Source organism: Gavialis gangeticus, unplaced genomic scaffold, assembly GCF_001723915.1.
Source record: "Gavialis gangeticus isolate Ggan-Ray unplaced genomic scaffold, GavGan_comp1, whole genome shotgun sequence".
In the NCBI taxonomy this organism is placed as follows: domain Eukaryota; kingdom Metazoa; phylum Chordata; order Crocodylia; family Gavialidae; genus Gavialis; species Gavialis gangeticus.
The window spans coordinates 7,934,053-7,950,717 of NW_017728991.1; the positions used below are offsets into that span (position 1 = coordinate 7,934,053).

Here is a 16,665-nt window from a genome sequence, read left to right on the forward strand (position 1 = left end):
GCTGCTCTCTTGTGGCTGTTTAATTTAATTTAGCAGCAGCTTGATTCTGATAAGAGCTGAACCCCTGTCTTCTATGGAAGAGAGGATCTGCCCCTCAATCAGTAGCATGGAGAGTTTTTTATTTTCTTTATTGTAGACAAAATTTTAAATAGTAACTCAGAATTTCAGATATACTGAAACGGACAAAATATGTTAAAGGAACAAGCAAAAACCCAAGAAATACAAACATTTTTTAAATGACATTTTAAAAAATGAAATCTTCATAATTTTACTAAGAGGAAGCACCTTTGACCACCTGAAACCAGAGGGCACCTGTACACACCATGGGTTTTTTAATCCTCATTAAATAGGTTTATAAAATTTAAACGTGCTTATTTTGGAGCATCACACCTGTATTAACACACACTAGGTTTTCAAGCTAATTAAGCTGGGTCCCAGTTCAGCATTGTCCCCCCCCAGCCTGCGGCCCCCCACCCACCCTGTGCCCTGCAACACAGCTGTGGAAGCAGGGAGCTGGCAAATGAGAAAAAAAAAAGAAAAAGCCACACAAGAAAAAAAAAAGTGGAAGCAATTTGAAAGTAAAAGCAATTTGAAGGGGTGAACTAGAAAAAAGTGCAGTACCATTTGGTGGACAAAGAAGCTCATTTGCACATCTGTGAGTGCCTTTGTGTTTGCACGCAACGAATCCATTTACACAATGCTTTAATTCCCCAAGAGCCAAACTAAACTACAATTGAGGCGTTTTAGTTTAATGCACAAGAAAGACTTTTAAAGCATCGGGAAATCCCGCTCATGCAAACAGACACACAGTTGCAGCCCATGAAAGGGCAAAAATCTTGGCGTGTACATAAGCTCAGAGATACCACTCCTGCCTTTGTTTGAGGTAATTTGCATCTTCACAGAACCTCACATCAACAATTCCTGCCCAGGAACATCCCATCTACTGACTCCTCTGTGAAATATGAAACATCATAACCAGAAGGAAATATGAACACATCCTGCTTACCAACAAAACTGCAAGGTAAACAGGCTATTCCAACTTTTCTCTGAGCCTAATCTGCATATAACATGAACTTTTCCAAACAGGAGATTTTACCACCTTCAACTCTCCTATAAAATATGAACTTTGATTTCTACCTAGGAGAACTTTTACAATCTTTTCTGCAATGCCTGTTAAAGGGTGTTTGCGCTCGAATGCTTGCAATTAAAGAAATTTCTTTTTGCAGAAAATCTAGTTGGTCTAATAAAAGATAACACCTCTACCATGAGTCCTGATTGCAAAAAATAAAAACAAAAACTCAACCTGTGCTAATGAACACGTCAGAATGTGGTCCATTGAAATGATGTAGAACAGGAACCTGCCTGTAACCAGGACCTGTCACAATGGAAGCCCAAACCAGCACTTGAACAAGAGAGATCTGAGTCACCAAGTTCAGTATTTCACTCAAACCTCCCCAGTTCTGGGGAACTCTGATCCAAGAACTTGGTTCAGACCTCTCTCTGCTTCAAATGTGGAAATAATCCCAGCCATGCAAAGCTTTTCCAGGCCCCACAAAGCTGTAAGAGAAACAACAGGTTTTGCTGTGTTTGCATTCATTCATTCCTCAGAAAGTTATCCAGTTGGTAACAGAACTCCCTGGAAAGCTGGTGACACAGCAGTTCTTCTGCACCCCAGGAACTATCAGAGCTGATAGAAAGTCTGTAGAGATAAGCTTTTACTGGGCAAAATGCTGTCACCTGTGTTATGCATGATGCTCTACAGATTCCTTGTAGTCCTAGGGAACGGATGTAGTCTTTGATTTTGCAGTGCTCAGTTTGGATAAACTCAGATAAAATCTCAATGGTTAAAAATAAACATGTGAATTAACACTGAAATAAAGCCAGCTACCACACACCATTCAAGTCAGTGGGAGCTTCGCTATTGATTTCAGTGGATGCAAGATGAGGTTGCTTTCTCCTTCTTTCCAATGGTTTTTCAAAGGTTAGGAGAATTGACACCAGCATAATTCATGAGGCTTCTGGACAAGAAGCAGCTCCAAAGGCCAGTTTATGGGTGGGGACAAAGAGAAAAAAAGATGAAGACTGCTTGTGGCTGGGTGTGGATGAGCAAGCTGGGATCAGTACAATGAGAAATAGAAGCCAAATTTTTTTTTTCCAGTGTAAAAAATGTTCAGTAGAAATAGTTCCCCTACCCCCACACGCACGGTCACTTCCTCATTCCAGCTAGAAGAGACGGAACTATTCTGAGCATTTCAGCCTGCTTGGCATAGATCAGGAAGCTCTCGCAGCCTCCCTTTCACCCAACTTTCTTTGAGAGATTTCTGGCCTGATTTGCAGATTTAAGCAGTTCAGGTAAGAAAAGCAACGAATGTTAGGCTGCTTGGTTAAACCAAATCTCTGAACTTCTTGACATGTCCCAGCACTAGTTGTGATAGGAGAGGAGGCAGTTCATTCTGCTGGTTCCCTGTATTCATTCAGCACTGTATAGAATAGGTGTAAAATCAGAACAGCAATGTTTCTGCTCCAATTAGCAGTCATGCAGGGCTGTAGCAGTGTGGGCTCCCAGCACTGGCATTGACCCACTGAGCAGGGCTATACCTAGGGGGAGGTGAATCCGAGCAACTGGCCCAGGCCCCGCACTTTGGGGAGCCCCCTGGAGCTGGGCGGAGCTGCCGCGGCAACTCTGCACTGCTGCTGGCGGCTTCGCTCCCCCGCCCCCCCCGCCACTGTAGATGGTGGCAGCAGCTTCTTTAGGTCTGGGGTGCATGGGATTGGAGCAGGGGTGGGGCCCCGCATGGGCTTGCCCCAGGCCCTGCACCCTGCTTGGGTCAGCTCTGCCACCAAGTACCCTTGCACCCAAAATTTGGCTAAAACTTCAGAAGTGGCATCTGACTCTGTGTGCCCACCTCAGATGGAATCTAGACCTGCTCTTCCAGCTGAACTTCCCAAAGTCAGGAGAGCTCAGCACTTCTGAATAACAAGCTCCAGATGTCTCACCTCAGGCCCCCAGAATCAGTGGTTCCTTTGGAAACAAACCGGCGACTCCTCTGTATATCAGATTCTCAAACTGCAAAATGCAGATGATAACAGATTCTTGGAGAGTCTTAGTGTGACATTATAACAGTCTGAGTAAGGTAAAACTATCTTTTATTTTTACAGAGCTTGGGATTTATGTAATCAGAAATACAAACAGCAAAGGACCTGAGACTGTTTTGTAATAAAAGCCAGAGAGTTCATGTCCTGAGAGAAGGTGAGAAATCCAGTGAAGCCCAGAGGAGTTGCAGCTACTCAGCACCTCTTAAGAAGTCCAGGTGTTCAGCTCATGCCTCATTCTCCTCCTGAAGTCAGTGGTAAAACCTGCACCGTCTTCAATGACAGCAAAGTTCAATGAGGCCAGTGCTAGGCACTCTTGAAAATGGCACCCAGTGAGTCCTGACCCCAGAATACACAGCCCATCATCTCTTCGTTACTGGCTTTATGCAGTCCATGTCAGAAGTGGCTGAAAGCCTTTAATATAATGTAACAGCTGCTGATGCCCCACAGGAAGTAAGGTCAGTTGTCTCAGGCTGGTTCTTGGAGTGCAGGAGGTCATACCCACAATCACCATTGCTCTTGTGAGCTAAACAGTCTCAGCAAACAGTCCAAGGACTGAATATGTCCTGAAACTGGAATCCTTTTTACACCCAAGAGAAGACAACAGCAAAACCAACATCTCTTGGTTTATCGTAGTTTATCTTTCCTCTCAACTGGTATGTCAAATGCAACTTAACTGGCTGTCGGCACTGCCTGAGATTGGCTTCTGATGCAAAGTGAATGAGACAAAGAAAATTAATGCTTCCCAGAGCTTTTTAAAAATGACTGCATGTGAAATCAAGAAGTAGACTCTTGGCTACAAACCCAGCTGAACAGACCATCTAAATACCCACCACTTGGCCTGCGATAGCCTCAGGCAGTAGAGCCAGGGCTGCACCTCAAAGCCCGAAGAGGGAAAGGCTATGGAAGAGGACATATCCAAAAGACTCTCTATCCCAGCTCACCTGACAGCTGAATTGGTCTGCTGAGGCTAAGGGTGTAAGTTAGAGCCAGCTCCAGAAAGGGGGAGCCATTACCTCTATCCTACTTCCCTGCCCCAGGTCTCCTGTTAAGCAGAGCTGGGCTGGACAGAAGGCTGGACCCAGGACAGGGCAGGAATTGCACTTTGGACCTATAGTCTGGATTTGCTCTGCAAATTCAGAGTACTGTACATTACTTCAACCCTCTGAACCCTGACAAGTTGGACCTGTGCATCCCCCTTTTGCTCAGACCCTTCTTGCATTCATTCCCCTGCTCTCAGCTATGGCAACAAGCCTCATTCAAGATGAGGGCTCCACGGAATGTTTCCTGTGCTCAGTATTTAGCACGCAGTTGGGAGGGTTAAGGAGGGTCTGCTGAGGATAACTGTAATTCCATATCTGTTAATCCCTTGGTTTGTCGTGACTTTAAGCTCACATCCTTCCATTTTCATAAAGCAACAGGGGCCAATTCATCCCTGTATTGGCACAGGGGCTTGATCAGCAAGAGGCAGAGGCTGTGTGTACTTCTGTTCAGGAGTGAAGAACAGGGCTGGTGTAGTCTCCAGTTTGAGCTATAGCTGCCTTGAACTGAGCCCCTGTTGCAGTGACCCCCCACAAGCTCTGCAAGGACACCAGTCTGCCTGGGTCCTTTCAACTCTGTATCTACATCTTTAGAGGAAAGAAGCCTCTGTGCCCACGGTGTTCAATGATATGACCTTTGTATCGGCTACCTGGAGAAAAGGTCACCATGTAACAGTGAACCAAGAAGGCCTGTTTGCTGGAACTCACCACTCACCTTAGGCAGTCATGGGCTGGGAAATGATTTCATTCAAAGCCTCCATCCACTCCTTCTGCTCCCTGTCGTTCTCGCATGTCAACACAAACTCCCTTTTTGGCGTGACTATGGTGAATCCAGCTTTCCACCTCTTCCCTTTGACTCCTCTGGGTAAGCTGGCCCGGACTTCATACCCATGTTCTTTGCTTCCAATAATCACTCGGCCCGTTTCAAAGGCAGCCTTAGAGGGAGAAAGCAGGATAGTCACAGGCATCCACAGTTGCTCAAAACTGACATCAGACTGTCATTTGATGGCAGCAGAAGTAGGTTTAATTTGGAGGGAACACTGCCATGGCTCCAGGTATGATGGGACTCATAGGCATTCCCAACACAGAGAACTAGGAGACCTGAGTTCTCTGGTCTTTGTCACTAACTTACTAACTTCTTGCCCAAGCACAAAGAATGAGAGCAAGGATCTGCCCTGTGACCCAAGGTGGCTGACTCCATATGCCCTAGTACCTGAGAGCTAAGTTCAGTCATTTAATACAAACTCCTCAAAAGAGTCAGAACACTCAGCACCCTCCCCCCCAGCCAGCTTTTCCAAACACCTCAGCGCCTGAGGTACACAGCTCTCCTGAAAATTTGTGCAATTATTTTAGAGCTGTTGTGATCACATGCATGGTGGGATCAGTATGATACAGAGCCCCTTTCAAGCAGTTCTGTTCATGAAATAAGGAGTCCTCCTTACCAGTGGGTCTTTAAAGTAGATCAGATTCCTCTCCTGTGAATCCAAGCTAAACCAGCGCTTCTTGAAGATCTCCTTGTGCTAGATAAAGAATAAGCTCTTTAATGATCCAGCTCCCAGGAGCAGGGCTCCACCCACACACAGCAGGTCCTTGGCCACCTCCTCCTACCTCTGTGCTCTGGTTCACTCTCAGCTTCTCATGCAGTTTCATGACTCACCAGCACACCTACAGCCTCAGCTCTCTTCCTTCTTAAGGTTAACAATAGGTGACACCATGAATTCTTTAGCAACGTACAAACCTTCTACTGGAAGCCAGAGCTGACACTAAACTGTACAGCCCCACTAAGGGTTCAGCACTATTTCTTCCCACTGTAAACATTCAGTCAAGAAAAGTCTTGCCTTTTTGGCTGGTAAGAATTCACGTGTGACCTGCTGTGGTAAAGCTACAGGATGAGGCACTGCAAAAAGATCTGAGAGAGATGAAATTTAACAGTGGCATATTCACTACCAGCATGAAGTATTTCACTTATGATCCTTTTAGCAGTACTGACACAGGCTGGAGCCTGGGTGTGTAGGCAGAGTCAGAAAATATGTGGAGAGACAACAAGAATGTGCACTGGGAGAGAGGAATCTGCATGAAAGTCTCTGCTCTAGTGGGCACCTTGTGATGATGGAATTGCAATTAACAGACAGGCACACGACAGCCACCCATTCAGTGCTAATACTAGTAACTTAGCAACTCCAGAAACACTGCCAATTATTCCATCACACCTGCAGTTTGCAACGAGCCCTCAAAGTTATATCTCATGCAAAAGTGAAAAAAACCCCTCAGCGCTCATTACAAACTGAGACTCAGTCCATCCAGGTTAACTGGAATGCACTTAACTACAGCTCCCAGCAAACTGTTTAATCATAATCATGACAACATTAGTAAATGTTCTGCTTCTGTGAAAAAGTTATGTTTGGTTAGTGCTAAGCTTTTAAATGGTGCTCAGGCATGATATTCAGGGGGAATTTACCGTTGGTCCCGTTTTCTCCATGTAGCCTTCTTTGAAATAACTCCTCGTAATCTTGGGTACAAGCTAGAAGAACAAAAAAGACATTGGCTACCATCTCATTTAGACTCAGCTTTCTCTTCTAACTTACCAAAGCAAATCATCAACAGTTTTTGTGATTTGTTTTATCTGCGTATTAAAGGGAAGTCTAAAGCAAAAACAAACAAATGTTTTTTGTTTCTACAGGCCAAATTTTAAACAGACAATGTGGACGTATTTAGCTCCTGAGTTTGATCTACTCTTTGTGCACCGAGTACAGGATGTTCCTCCATTCTACAATGACTTGATCACTGCAAAAAATAATCTACCATCTGGGGCTAAACTGAAACTGTTTTCTGGTTAAAGTGAAAGATGAGAAGTTAATTTTACCCACACTTGGTCAACATGAACTATAATAATAATCATAATGTGCTGTGAAGACAAGCTCTGCAATAGCAACAAAAGTGGAGGGAGGAAAGGAGGGAGCCTGCAGTTGAAACCCAGAAATAGCCTGGACGCTCTCAGAATAGTTTGGGAGAACCCAGAGTGTCTGTCTCATTGTATAAGTAACACATTGTAACATTCCTCTCTGTATGGCTGTCACTGTGATGCTTCTTCAGGTAAGGATCTGTGTGCTCTCATAAACATGAGTATACAAGTTAGTGGCTTCTTGCCCAGGTGCCAAGAGATTGGTTGCGACTAGCCCAATGGAGAGAGATGAGGAGGAGTCTTGGTGCTTGTAAAGCAAGATAACTGACTGTTGAGCAAGGTGTGGAACAAGGGATTAGAGAAAGAGTATAGGAGGAAAATGGAAAATGCCTAATAAAGAAGCAAAAATGAAATGCTACTGATTTTCAATTTTGAGCTAGAAAAGCCTTGATATATTTCTAAAATGAAGATTATGAGCCATACTCACTATTATGGCCTCCATTTTGCAATTGCTAACATACGCAAGTTGCATTTGTCCAAGCACACGTTGGCTCACCACCCAACCTGCATGCAACAGCACCACTTCCCACACAGCACTACCTGCACACGCAAACCTTACCAGCAGTCTTAACAACCGGACTGGTGCTTACTGGAAATAGATGCCAAATGTATCCCCATAGAAGCCCAGAATTAGGGGCCGACGCACCCCCCGCAAGAAGGGGAAACGAGTTCATTAGAAGCTCTCAAATCCATTCTCTATCCTGAGGGATACCACCATCGCACGGTGCATGAGCAAATGTGTTTCATGATGTCCACATCAATTATTTCAAACTTTTTCAGTTCTCACCTCAGACACAGGGGCAGTGGGGAAGGCAGTTCTAAGATAATGGAAACGCGCTGCCCGAATGGCATTGAACCAGTCAACAATTTCCTAAGGAAGATAGCAAATATAACTGTAAAGACAGGAATAATGCAATAGGTTACAAGTGTTATCTTCTAAAAAGTATCTTCAGACTCTTTGCCAACTTGTCTTGTGTCTCCTAACACTGCAACGTAGAACCTAAGGGGAAATGAAGGTAAGCAACCCGCCCAGGATCACACAACCATCACTGGTAGAGCTAAAAACAGAACAAGGGAGTCTTGCCATATACTACTTCACTGTAACCCTTAGACAAGTTATAGATCCAACATTTCTCAGTTACTACAAAAGCAACTTTGCCTTTACCTTTCCACTCTCATGATAGACAAAAAGGTTCCTTGTCCGACCACCTTCATTGTATGTGATCTGCAGCCCATGGGGGTTCTGGATTTTCTCTGTCTGGAACATTGCATTCAGATCCTTAATGCTGATCACAGCTTTTGGACTTTTTGACTGTGGGTCAAAAAATATTCATGTGTTAACAGCGACTTTGTGGGAAGCAGTCAAGGGCAAAGGTGCTAACCAACTAGCAGTTCCTCAACGAGCTAAAAACCAGCTTCCTCAAACAACAAAGTTGGCAAAGGCTACATCTTTGTTACTCCTTGTTTTGAGTCCATCACATTTCATTCTAAAGAAAGACTTTTTTTCCTTGACAAATGATGCCGCACAGTTTCCTTAGAAGAAAGGGCCAGGTTAGCTAGTCCTGTCCTATCACCTGCCATCTTAGGTGCTGGTCTCCTTATCACTTCATTAACTTCAGCACTCTCTAGTATGATTTTCCAAGAGAGCCATAAACTGTAGTTTTGCACAGAAGGGAGATGTGGTTTATGCAAGAAGGCAAGAAGTGGAGCAGTGGGTGCTTCATGAGATTAGTGCTGGTAAAACAGGAAGTGACTCCTGCCAACTTAACCCTTCTCCCTCTTCCTGTCCATCAAATACAAGGGTAGAAGGCTGGTGGGCATAGCAACAAAATCTAAGAGCCAGCAAACTGTCCAGCAAGTTGTGTGTGTGTGTGTGGGCCAGGAACTTGGCTACAAGACCAGACTTCGACCAGTTTATGTCTGGGGAACTCACCTCTTTGGTGTAGTATTTCAGTACTCCATCGCTTGCTGACAGGATGAATTGCCTTGGGAGGAATTGCTTACTATCCCGCCCACGCTTCCACAGAAATCCTTCACGGCTGCCTGAAATGGAAGCTAGACACCTCAGTTTCAGTGAAACCACATACTTGCCGAAGAGGAAATGTGACTTTGTTTCTAGTCTTATTTCCATCTCTGGTTTTCTGTTTTAAAGAACACTATTGAGCAGTGGAGGGAGAAAAATGTACCTCCAGCCCATGCATCTGGGTCCTCATACTGGAGCTCAGAGGGGCAAATGCCCATTTATTAGCCTTAGGGTCAATCTGAGCTTCTCCATGTGCAATGCATCATATACCTGTAAATGAGGTTTTCCAAGTAAGCATATACTGGCTGCACATCCTGACAGAGCATGTAGGAGGAGAGTTTCTCAGCCAGGTGAAAATAAGGCAACCCCAGCCACTAGCTGAACACCACTGAGAAGAGGTTTTCAGTCCTCTGTAGCTTTGGCTTCACAAGGCTAACAACCCTCTATAGACAATCAAGGACTTTTTACCTGAGGTACATGCTTCATGGCTGATGCTTGTGGCAACAAATTCTTTCCGCTCATACTTAGCTCTGATCCATTGTTCTCTTAAAACCCTGAAAAAAGAAAAACATAGATTAGCTCAATCTACATCCATCTCTGATTGTTGCCCCTACCCCTTTCCAGCTGCATATGGAAACAGGCTAACCGACACCACTCAGCACAGCCAAAATACCTGTATTTTCTCACATACAACATACAATTTTAAAAAAAGTATGTTGCTGGAAATTGCAGTTTGCACTGTAAGTAAAGAAATAAGGTAACAATGTTTCTATCAGTCAAGACTCTGCTGGACAAAAGCAAAACTAACTGCACAGCATCATCAGGGAGCAGAACAAGCAGGCTTAGCTCTTTAACTGCTGCTACTCAGTTACTTAATACAAAGAAAAATCTATTTTTTTCCATTCTGCCTTTCAAAAACTAGGTTATTTTATTCTTTGACACGTTACATGCAAGAAAATATGATACTAATGGCGGCACAGGCAGGGAGAAGCAAAAGTACAAAAGCTTATGAAGGTCTGCAGCCCTCAAGTCAGCAACTTACAGGCAGTCTTTAGACTGGGGAACATAATAGAAAGGAGGGACTTCTGCCTCATAGATAGCCTTTGCACAGAGATTCCCATGCTTCTTCATAAACTGCAAAACAAAAGAAGTTCCTCAATTGGGGGACTGGCAACCAGAAAAATAAGTATTGTTTCATAAACATACCATGAAACTAGGGACAAAGGCAGCAGCATATTTATTTTGCTCAGCTTTCTGTACACACATGCAGGTATGAACGCATGCTTGTTGTGCTTGTGTTTGACCTTTCTTCTTTCCTGTGTTCTAACAGGAAATATTATCCTTCTTTATGGCCTCTGCCCCCAGCTGCAGACTGGGGATAACATACATAAACGCCTTGGTGGGAAGATGTGAGGTTTAATTTGTGTTAAAAAAGAGATTGGGAGTCTCAAAGACCCTATACATGTGAAAGTCATCGCGTGCTTATAAAGCACAATGTGCACCTACCTAGGTGCTCTATAAACATAACCTATAACAAGATGGAGGATAAGCACTTCTTAGCATGTCCTAATTTGACCATGTATTACTATGGGTTAGAGACATCACTAGAAACCCCAGAGATTAATGTTATTCCATGTTTTTTATTGACCTGACAATGTCATGACCAGGAGACAGAAAAACAACATGCCGAAATGCAGCAGAGAGAACTTGAATTCTCATTTCCCCATCCATACCTCTACAAGATCATGCTCCCAGAAGTCAAGGCGGAGGGATTTGACCCTGCTGATTTCAGAAAGATTGCGATGAATCCCAGAGCAATTCAAACAGATAAATACTCCAAGTTTGTAAGAGGCCCATTCAGGATCTAAAGAAAAACATAAGGAAGGTTGTAGTGCCGCGCAGCATGTAGCAACGCGCCGGCAAAGGAATAACAGTCTCTGAGATTCACATCCAAAATAAAACCACATTCACGGTGCAGTCACTGGAGTCAAATCCAGACCCAGCCTATGTGGAAGTGACTCTGTTGCCGTCACGACCCATTCATCTGTTGGTCCTTCCACCAAACACTTGTTCAAAAAAACAAATTTAGATGACACAATAGCCAGAAACCTGTCCGTACAGGCCAGCCGGTGACTCAGAAACAACCCAGTGACGGACCTAACAGGTGCAACGTCTATTGAGCTTCAGCGTCACTAAAATCCTAACGGCCCAACGCTGAGGTTGGTAGAAATTCTCCGCTTCTTCCGGCTGCAAAACAGAGACCACCTGATCTTCCCCTGATCTGGGAGGACCCTCACACCGACTGGCTAGTCATCGGGGTGACGTCTCCCTCCTGCTCCTCCTTCTCTCCAAGGGGTCTCTCCACACGCGGCCCCTCGGGCACGGCACAGCCCGGCTCTGGGCAGCTCCTCCCTCCCACCCAGCGGCCTCCACCGGAGCGTGTGCCAGAGCTGCTCCCCCCGCAGGCACCTCAGGCGAGAGGCAGAGGCCGGGCCAGGCTCACCTGGCACCCCGCAGTCAGCGCAGTGGGTGTTGCCAGCGCCGCTCGCCTGCAGCAGCCCCAGCAGCGCCATCCTGCCGCTGTAGCTCTCCATCCCGCGGGGAAGGAAGAACCGCCCAAGGCGGACAGGCGGTGGGGGAGGGGAGGGGAAAGGGAGGGAGAAGGAGACCACAGCCCACACGCCTCAGCCCCCTCATGGCCGCGCTCCCCTCAACGCCGCGGCTTCAGAACCAAAACCGGAACCTTGCCCTCAGGCTCCAGAACCGGAACCGGACATAGAACCTTTCCCGTCGGGGTCGGGACCCGGAACCAGAACCGGAAAGTTCCCCCCTCAGGAACCGGAAGCAGAACCTTCCCCTCAGAGTCACTGCGGTTGGGGGCGCAGTTCTGTCCGTAGGCGCATGGGCGCAGTGGTGCTGCGGCGAGGTAGCGGGGCCTGGTCTGGTCGAGGGTCGTTATAAGAGGATTTCACGCCTCTCCTCCCCCCTCCCCCCGTGCTTGGCAGCTCCGCGATCTCACTGCAACATGCTCTGCCTCTTTCCCCAGGAAGCTTTTTCTTGCGCCTCGGCGCGGTGTCATCCTGGCTGCAGCCCCTGCGCCCTCAAGCCGGCGTGAAGACCCTGGGGCCCGCGCTGCAGCAGGACTGCACCTGCGCCCCCACCAGAGATTGGAGCACAGAGCGGCCCGAGAAGCCGCTGGGCGCGCTGTTCTCCCCGGAGCAGCAGGCCGCCGTCCTGCAGGCGCTCAACACCGCGTCCGGGGAGGAGCTGGCTGCCATTGGAGAGCTGCAGGGCACCCTGCCGGCCGATATCGTCGAGTATCGCCTGCAACACGGGCCCTTTGGGGACTTGCTGAGCTTACTGAATGTGCCTATCTTGCAACTTCAAACCCTAGTTAACGTTTGCAACTTTATTCTGGATTCATCTGAGGAAGTGGAGAAGAGAGAGGGAAAAATGCAGGGCGCTAAATTGTCAAGGAGGTTCTTTAAACCTAAAATCAAAAACGTGGAGGTATGTAGCCGCCCGCACGTATGTAGCCGTCTGCACGGTTGCGGGGATGTAGCCATTTCAGCACTGTTCAGACTCCTGGTGGCCGGGTGAATTCTTCGGACAGGTTTCCCTTGCTTTATGCTGTACATGTGTTCCTAGAAAACAGCGCATAGCTTGAATTCGTATAAAGGGACCCCACTTTACAATGTCACCAATAGGAATACGTCCCAAGACCTCAACTGTACTGACCCCCAGGCCCATTTCTACCAATTTTACAAGACAGTGTTGGTACGCATTCACAACAGACAGCACATACAAGCACAGGGCACTTTCATAATGGGGATGGTAACTACAGAAACACATATTTCAGACAACAAGTGAGGAGAACAGGTCTACACCGGAGACAGTGTTTTGGTGCATGTCACTCTCACAAGGCATTGCACAAAGCAGCTGACTGGGAGCTTCCACTGCACCAATCGCATAAAAATGAATTTATGTTGCGTATAACTAATTTTTTTTATATAAAAAGGGTTATCACATAAGAGTGAATTCACACATACAGGACCTGCATAAAGCGAGGGAAACCTGTATTGGAACCCCCTTTGCCAGAGATAACGATCATAATAATTTGTATTTTCACCATTTTCAGGCCCCTGGGCAGCCACCTGGTTTGTCCATGCCTGTGTCCAGTCCTGACCCATTTGATCTAAGAAACCACTCTTATTTTAAGAATAATTTTTGTTAGTGCTCTAAATTTAACACTTCTAGAAATTATGTTTTATCAACCAGAACTCTGTATAGTTTTGTAAAAGGTGGTATTTTCATCTAAGCTATAAATAATATTCAGCACATAATTCATACATACACCATCAGAAGGCTGGAGAGATTAACTGCTGAAAGAACTGACACCACCTTTCTTCTATTCAGGCTTTATCTAGCATCGTGTCTATTGTTTTTGGCCCTCGCAAAATTGCATGGGCTCATGTGGATCGCAGCTTAGCAGTTCACAGTTGGCAGCAGAAAGAATACAGATTTATAAAGGGAACCTATCAGCCAGCAGTGTATCTGGAAAATGTAAGTAGAAGGTCTTCTGGATGTTTTTAAAATAAACTCTTTAAGTTTAATTTTTACTCACTCGCTTTTATAATACATAAAAAAGTACTTCATTTTCCAAGGGAGACCTTTTCTAAGCTCTGTTTCTAAGCAGTATTTATTTTGCTGGCTTATTCAATGAATTGCACATAGAAAACCCAGATTTGCAAAAGGAATCTGTATGAGATATAGCCTTAAAAAGCTTGTTTATTGGCAATGCATACAGCACTCAAGTGGCAGAGCTGCTTTCTTCAACACTTGTCTTGAACTTTCTGCAGGTAAACAAAACTTTCCATTCTAGAACACCATAAGAAAGATGTGACGTCTCTTGTACTAGAGGACCTGAAGTATTTAGAAAAATTCAGAAGCTGTGAGGGAGCTGCTTGTAACAGTCCTTCTTGCACCCTAATTATGAGCTGTGATTTGTTACTAGTGCAATGTGTGGCTGCAAGGTGAACAGCCTTCTCCACATTCTTCAATAATTATAAATAACATTTAGACTTAAACAAGCATTTTTTAAAGTGGCAAAGAGGAGAACTGGAAAGAAGTTTTCAATTTGATGTGTCTTATTGAAATTTTAACAAAAACACAAGTAAAACTTGATGAAAACTGCAATCCCTTTTTGCCAGCTTAGTACTTTATCACTCATCTGAAATACGCTAGTTAAGAAATCTTTTGATTTTGGTTTCTAGTTCAGCTGATTTAGCTAGTGTTCTGGCTAATGTGTATATTTTTTCTCTCTCTCCCTCCTCCCCAGATTTCTTCAGTGGTTTCCAAACTTCCTAAAGCTGATGTTTATGTTCTGGAAAAAAAAAGACTTTCTAATCAGAATATAAATTTGTTTCCTGTAACATTACATCTTCGCATGATCGAAGCTATGCTGTATGCCCTGTTACATAAAACACTGCAGTTAGATGTCCAGGACCAAATACTAGGTATGTCCCGAACTGTTGTAGGAAAACACTTTGGGTTGATGGTAGGAGATTTCCGGTCAAGTGGAATGGAACTTGTGAAGCAACTTCTCCTAGAATATGTTACCCAAGAACAGCCACGAATATCCTTTCCCCTGAACAAGGTGGTGACGTATAGAAACTTACTTTCTTCAGTTACACAAAACAGGGAGGAGGAGATGTGCGATTCCCTACTACAGGCAGTAGCCTTTTATGAACTCCTAATATTAAACAACACTACTTGAATCTTTTACTGTTGTAGAGCCAAAGTAAACTGAATGTTGTATTTTAACTGAACATCTGTTTCCTCTTACTTTACATATAGCTAGGGTTACCATACATCAGGGTTTTCCTAGACATGTCCTCTTTTTGGGTCCTCCCATCTCTGTCCAAGTGTGTTTTTTTTTAAATATCAACAAACAACTGGGATTTTACTCTGCTCCTCATCAAAGTTTTTCCTGGCACTTCCCAGCTTGCCCTAGCAAGGAGCTGCTTGAGGCAGGGGAGGGTGATTGGAGGCAGGGGCATCACGTGTGCCTGCCTGCGCACACAACATACAGCCAGGCAGGGTGATGGAAGCAGGGTGGGGGGGGCCCTGTGGGTCAGGTTTGTGGGGGCTGTAGCTGGGGAGTAAGGGGCAACAGCAGGGGCAGGGCACTGGCCTGTCAGGGCTGCTTAGTGTCACAGAGCAGCAGAGGGAACAGCCAGTTGGACCCATGTCCTGTTGCACAGGGGGAGCTGCTGCCAGGAGGGAGCAAGTGGGGGATAGGCAGGGAGTGAGGGGCACTGGGGGGTGGGGAATGACTTGGGAGTGAGGGGCAACAGCATATCAGGCCTACTCACCACCACAAAGCAGTAGGGGAGGGGAGGGGGACAACTGCAGCTGGACCCAAGTCCTGGTAAGTGAGGGTGGCAGAAGCTCTGATTTTTCCATGATGAAAAACCCACTACCCTATGCTCCTTATCCATGTGGGCATGAATGACACTGCTCTGAGCAATCCCAGCCAGGTCATGAATGGGTATAGGGCTCTGGGAGCAGGGCTTAGGGGCACAGGTGGTTTTTTCCTTTATCCTCCCAGTTATGGGTCATGGGCTACAGGAGACAGATCGAGGTGGTCAGCTGAAGACTGTGGCACTGGTGTCATTGTGAAAGCTTCAGTTTCCACAATCAGTCTGCTCTTTGGTGAGAGAGGCAGCAGTCTGCTGGGAAGAGACAGCCTCCACCTTACTTCACTAGGGACAGCCAGAATGGCTGACTTGCTCGACTGGGCTTTAAACTAAGCCTGCTGGGGGATGGGTGGACAACCACCAAAGCAAGCCTGTTAGGCAATACACTACAAAACCAACAGGCTAGGACACCCAAGCGATTCCACTCCTACCCCAGCCCTGGAACAGTGTCCTCCTGAGAATGTGAGGAAGCCTAGGGCTCCCAATGGGATATTTACGTGTCTACACCAATGCCAGGAGCTTGGGGAATAAACAGGAGGAGCTGGTTCTACTAAACAAGAAAGACTATGATCTCATAGGGATAACAGATCTGGTGGGACTCCACCTATGACAGAGCCACAGGTATAGACAGCTATCCCTTGTATAGGAGAGATTGTGCAGATAAAAGGTGTGGGGGTGTAGCTCTATGTCAAGGAAAGCTATGCATCCCTGCAAGCCAACATTGGCACCTAGCAAGCACAACTAGATACCCTCTGGGTTAAAGTAGGTGGGGAATGTGACACGGGACACAATGGTATGAGTCTGCTATAGAGTCCCTAACCAGAAACGAGATTGACCAGGAATTCACCAGGGAACTGGCTGAGGCTACATGCTCTCCATGCATGGTTGTCATGGGAGACTTCAGCTACCCGGACATCTCGCGGGAAGAGCACTCAACCAAATCTGAACAATTGCAGAGCTTCCTCCCGTGCACAGACAAACTCTACCTGACCCAAGAAGTCTATGGACCAACACGAGGTAAAGCATTGCTGGGCCTGGTAGTGATTAAAGGGGATGATCTAGTTGGCA

At 45.8% G+C, this 16,665-nt stretch overlaps 2 protein-coding genes across 5 annotated transcripts; one reads left to right on the forward strand and one right to left on the reverse strand.

Moving 5' to 3' along the window:
• Positions 1–3,130: 3,130 nt before the first annotated feature.
• On the reverse strand, positions 3,131–11,806 carry ADAP2 (ArfGAP with dual PH domains 2). 4 transcript variants are annotated; one of them, XM_019516942.1, is made up of 11 exons: positions 11,622–11,802; positions 10,852–10,982; positions 10,161–10,252; positions 9,587–9,672; positions 9,029–9,138; positions 8,261–8,407; positions 7,883–7,966; positions 6,592–6,654; positions 5,576–5,653; positions 4,849–5,068; positions 3,131–3,683 (listed from the first exon to the last, which is right to left on the reverse strand). In XM_019516942.1, the coding sequence occupies exons 1-10, from the start codon at positions 11,710–11,712 to the stop codon at positions 4,850–4,852; spliced, it is 1,101 nt and encodes a 366-aa protein (XP_019372487.1). In that variant the 5' UTR covers positions 11,713–11,802; the 3' UTR covers positions 3,131–3,683; position 4,849. The 4 variants fall into 4 exon arrangements, with proteins under 4 accessions (XP_019372487.1, XP_019372478.1, XP_019372504.1 ...); XM_019516933.1 differs by having other exon boundaries at positions 3,131–3,799; positions 11,622–11,801; XM_019516959.1 differs by lacking the exon at positions 8,261–8,407 and having other exon boundaries at positions 3,131–5,068; positions 11,622–11,806.
• A 198-nt stretch (positions 11,807–12,004) lies between these two features.
• Positions 12,005–14,946, forward strand: TEFM (transcription elongation factor, mitochondrial). The gene is made up of 4 exons (XM_019516971.1): positions 12,005–12,044; positions 12,165–12,628; positions 13,535–13,681; positions 14,457–14,946. Exons 1-4 carry the CDS (start codon positions 12,020–12,022, stop codon positions 14,892–14,894), a joined length of 1,074 nt encoding a protein of 357 aa, XP_019372516.1. The 5' UTR covers positions 12,005–12,019; the 3' UTR covers positions 14,895–14,946.
• The last annotated feature ends 1,719 nt before the right edge of the window (positions 14,947–16,665 follow it).

Excerpts from the sequence above, each read along its gene's own strand:
- ADAP2 (XM_019516942.1), bottom strand. The coding sequence starts at position 11,712 with ATGGAGAGCTACAGCGGCAGGATGGCGCTGCTGGGGCTGCTGCAGGCG. Across the intron at positions 10,983-11,621 it reads CGCTGACTGCGGGGTGCCAG|ATCCTGAATGGGCCTCTTAC; the intron begins GTGAGCCTGGCC and ends GTTTTTCTTTAG. Across the intron at positions 5,654-6,591 it reads TGGAGAAAACGGGACCAACG|CACAAGGAGATCTTCAAGAA; the intron begins GTAAATTCCCCC and ends TTCTTTATCTAG.
- TEFM (XM_019516971.1), top strand. The coding sequence starts at position 12,020 with ATGGGCGCAGTGGTGCTGCGGCGAG. Across the intron at positions 12,045-12,164 it reads CGCAGTGGTGCTGCGGCGAG|GAAGCTTTTTCTTGCGCCTC; the intron begins GTAGCGGGGCCT and ends CTCTTTCCCCAG. Across the intron at positions 13,682-14,456 it reads CAGCAGTGTATCTGGAAAAT|ATTTCTTCAGTGGTTTCCAA; the intron begins GTAAGTAGAAGG and ends CCTCCTCCCCAG.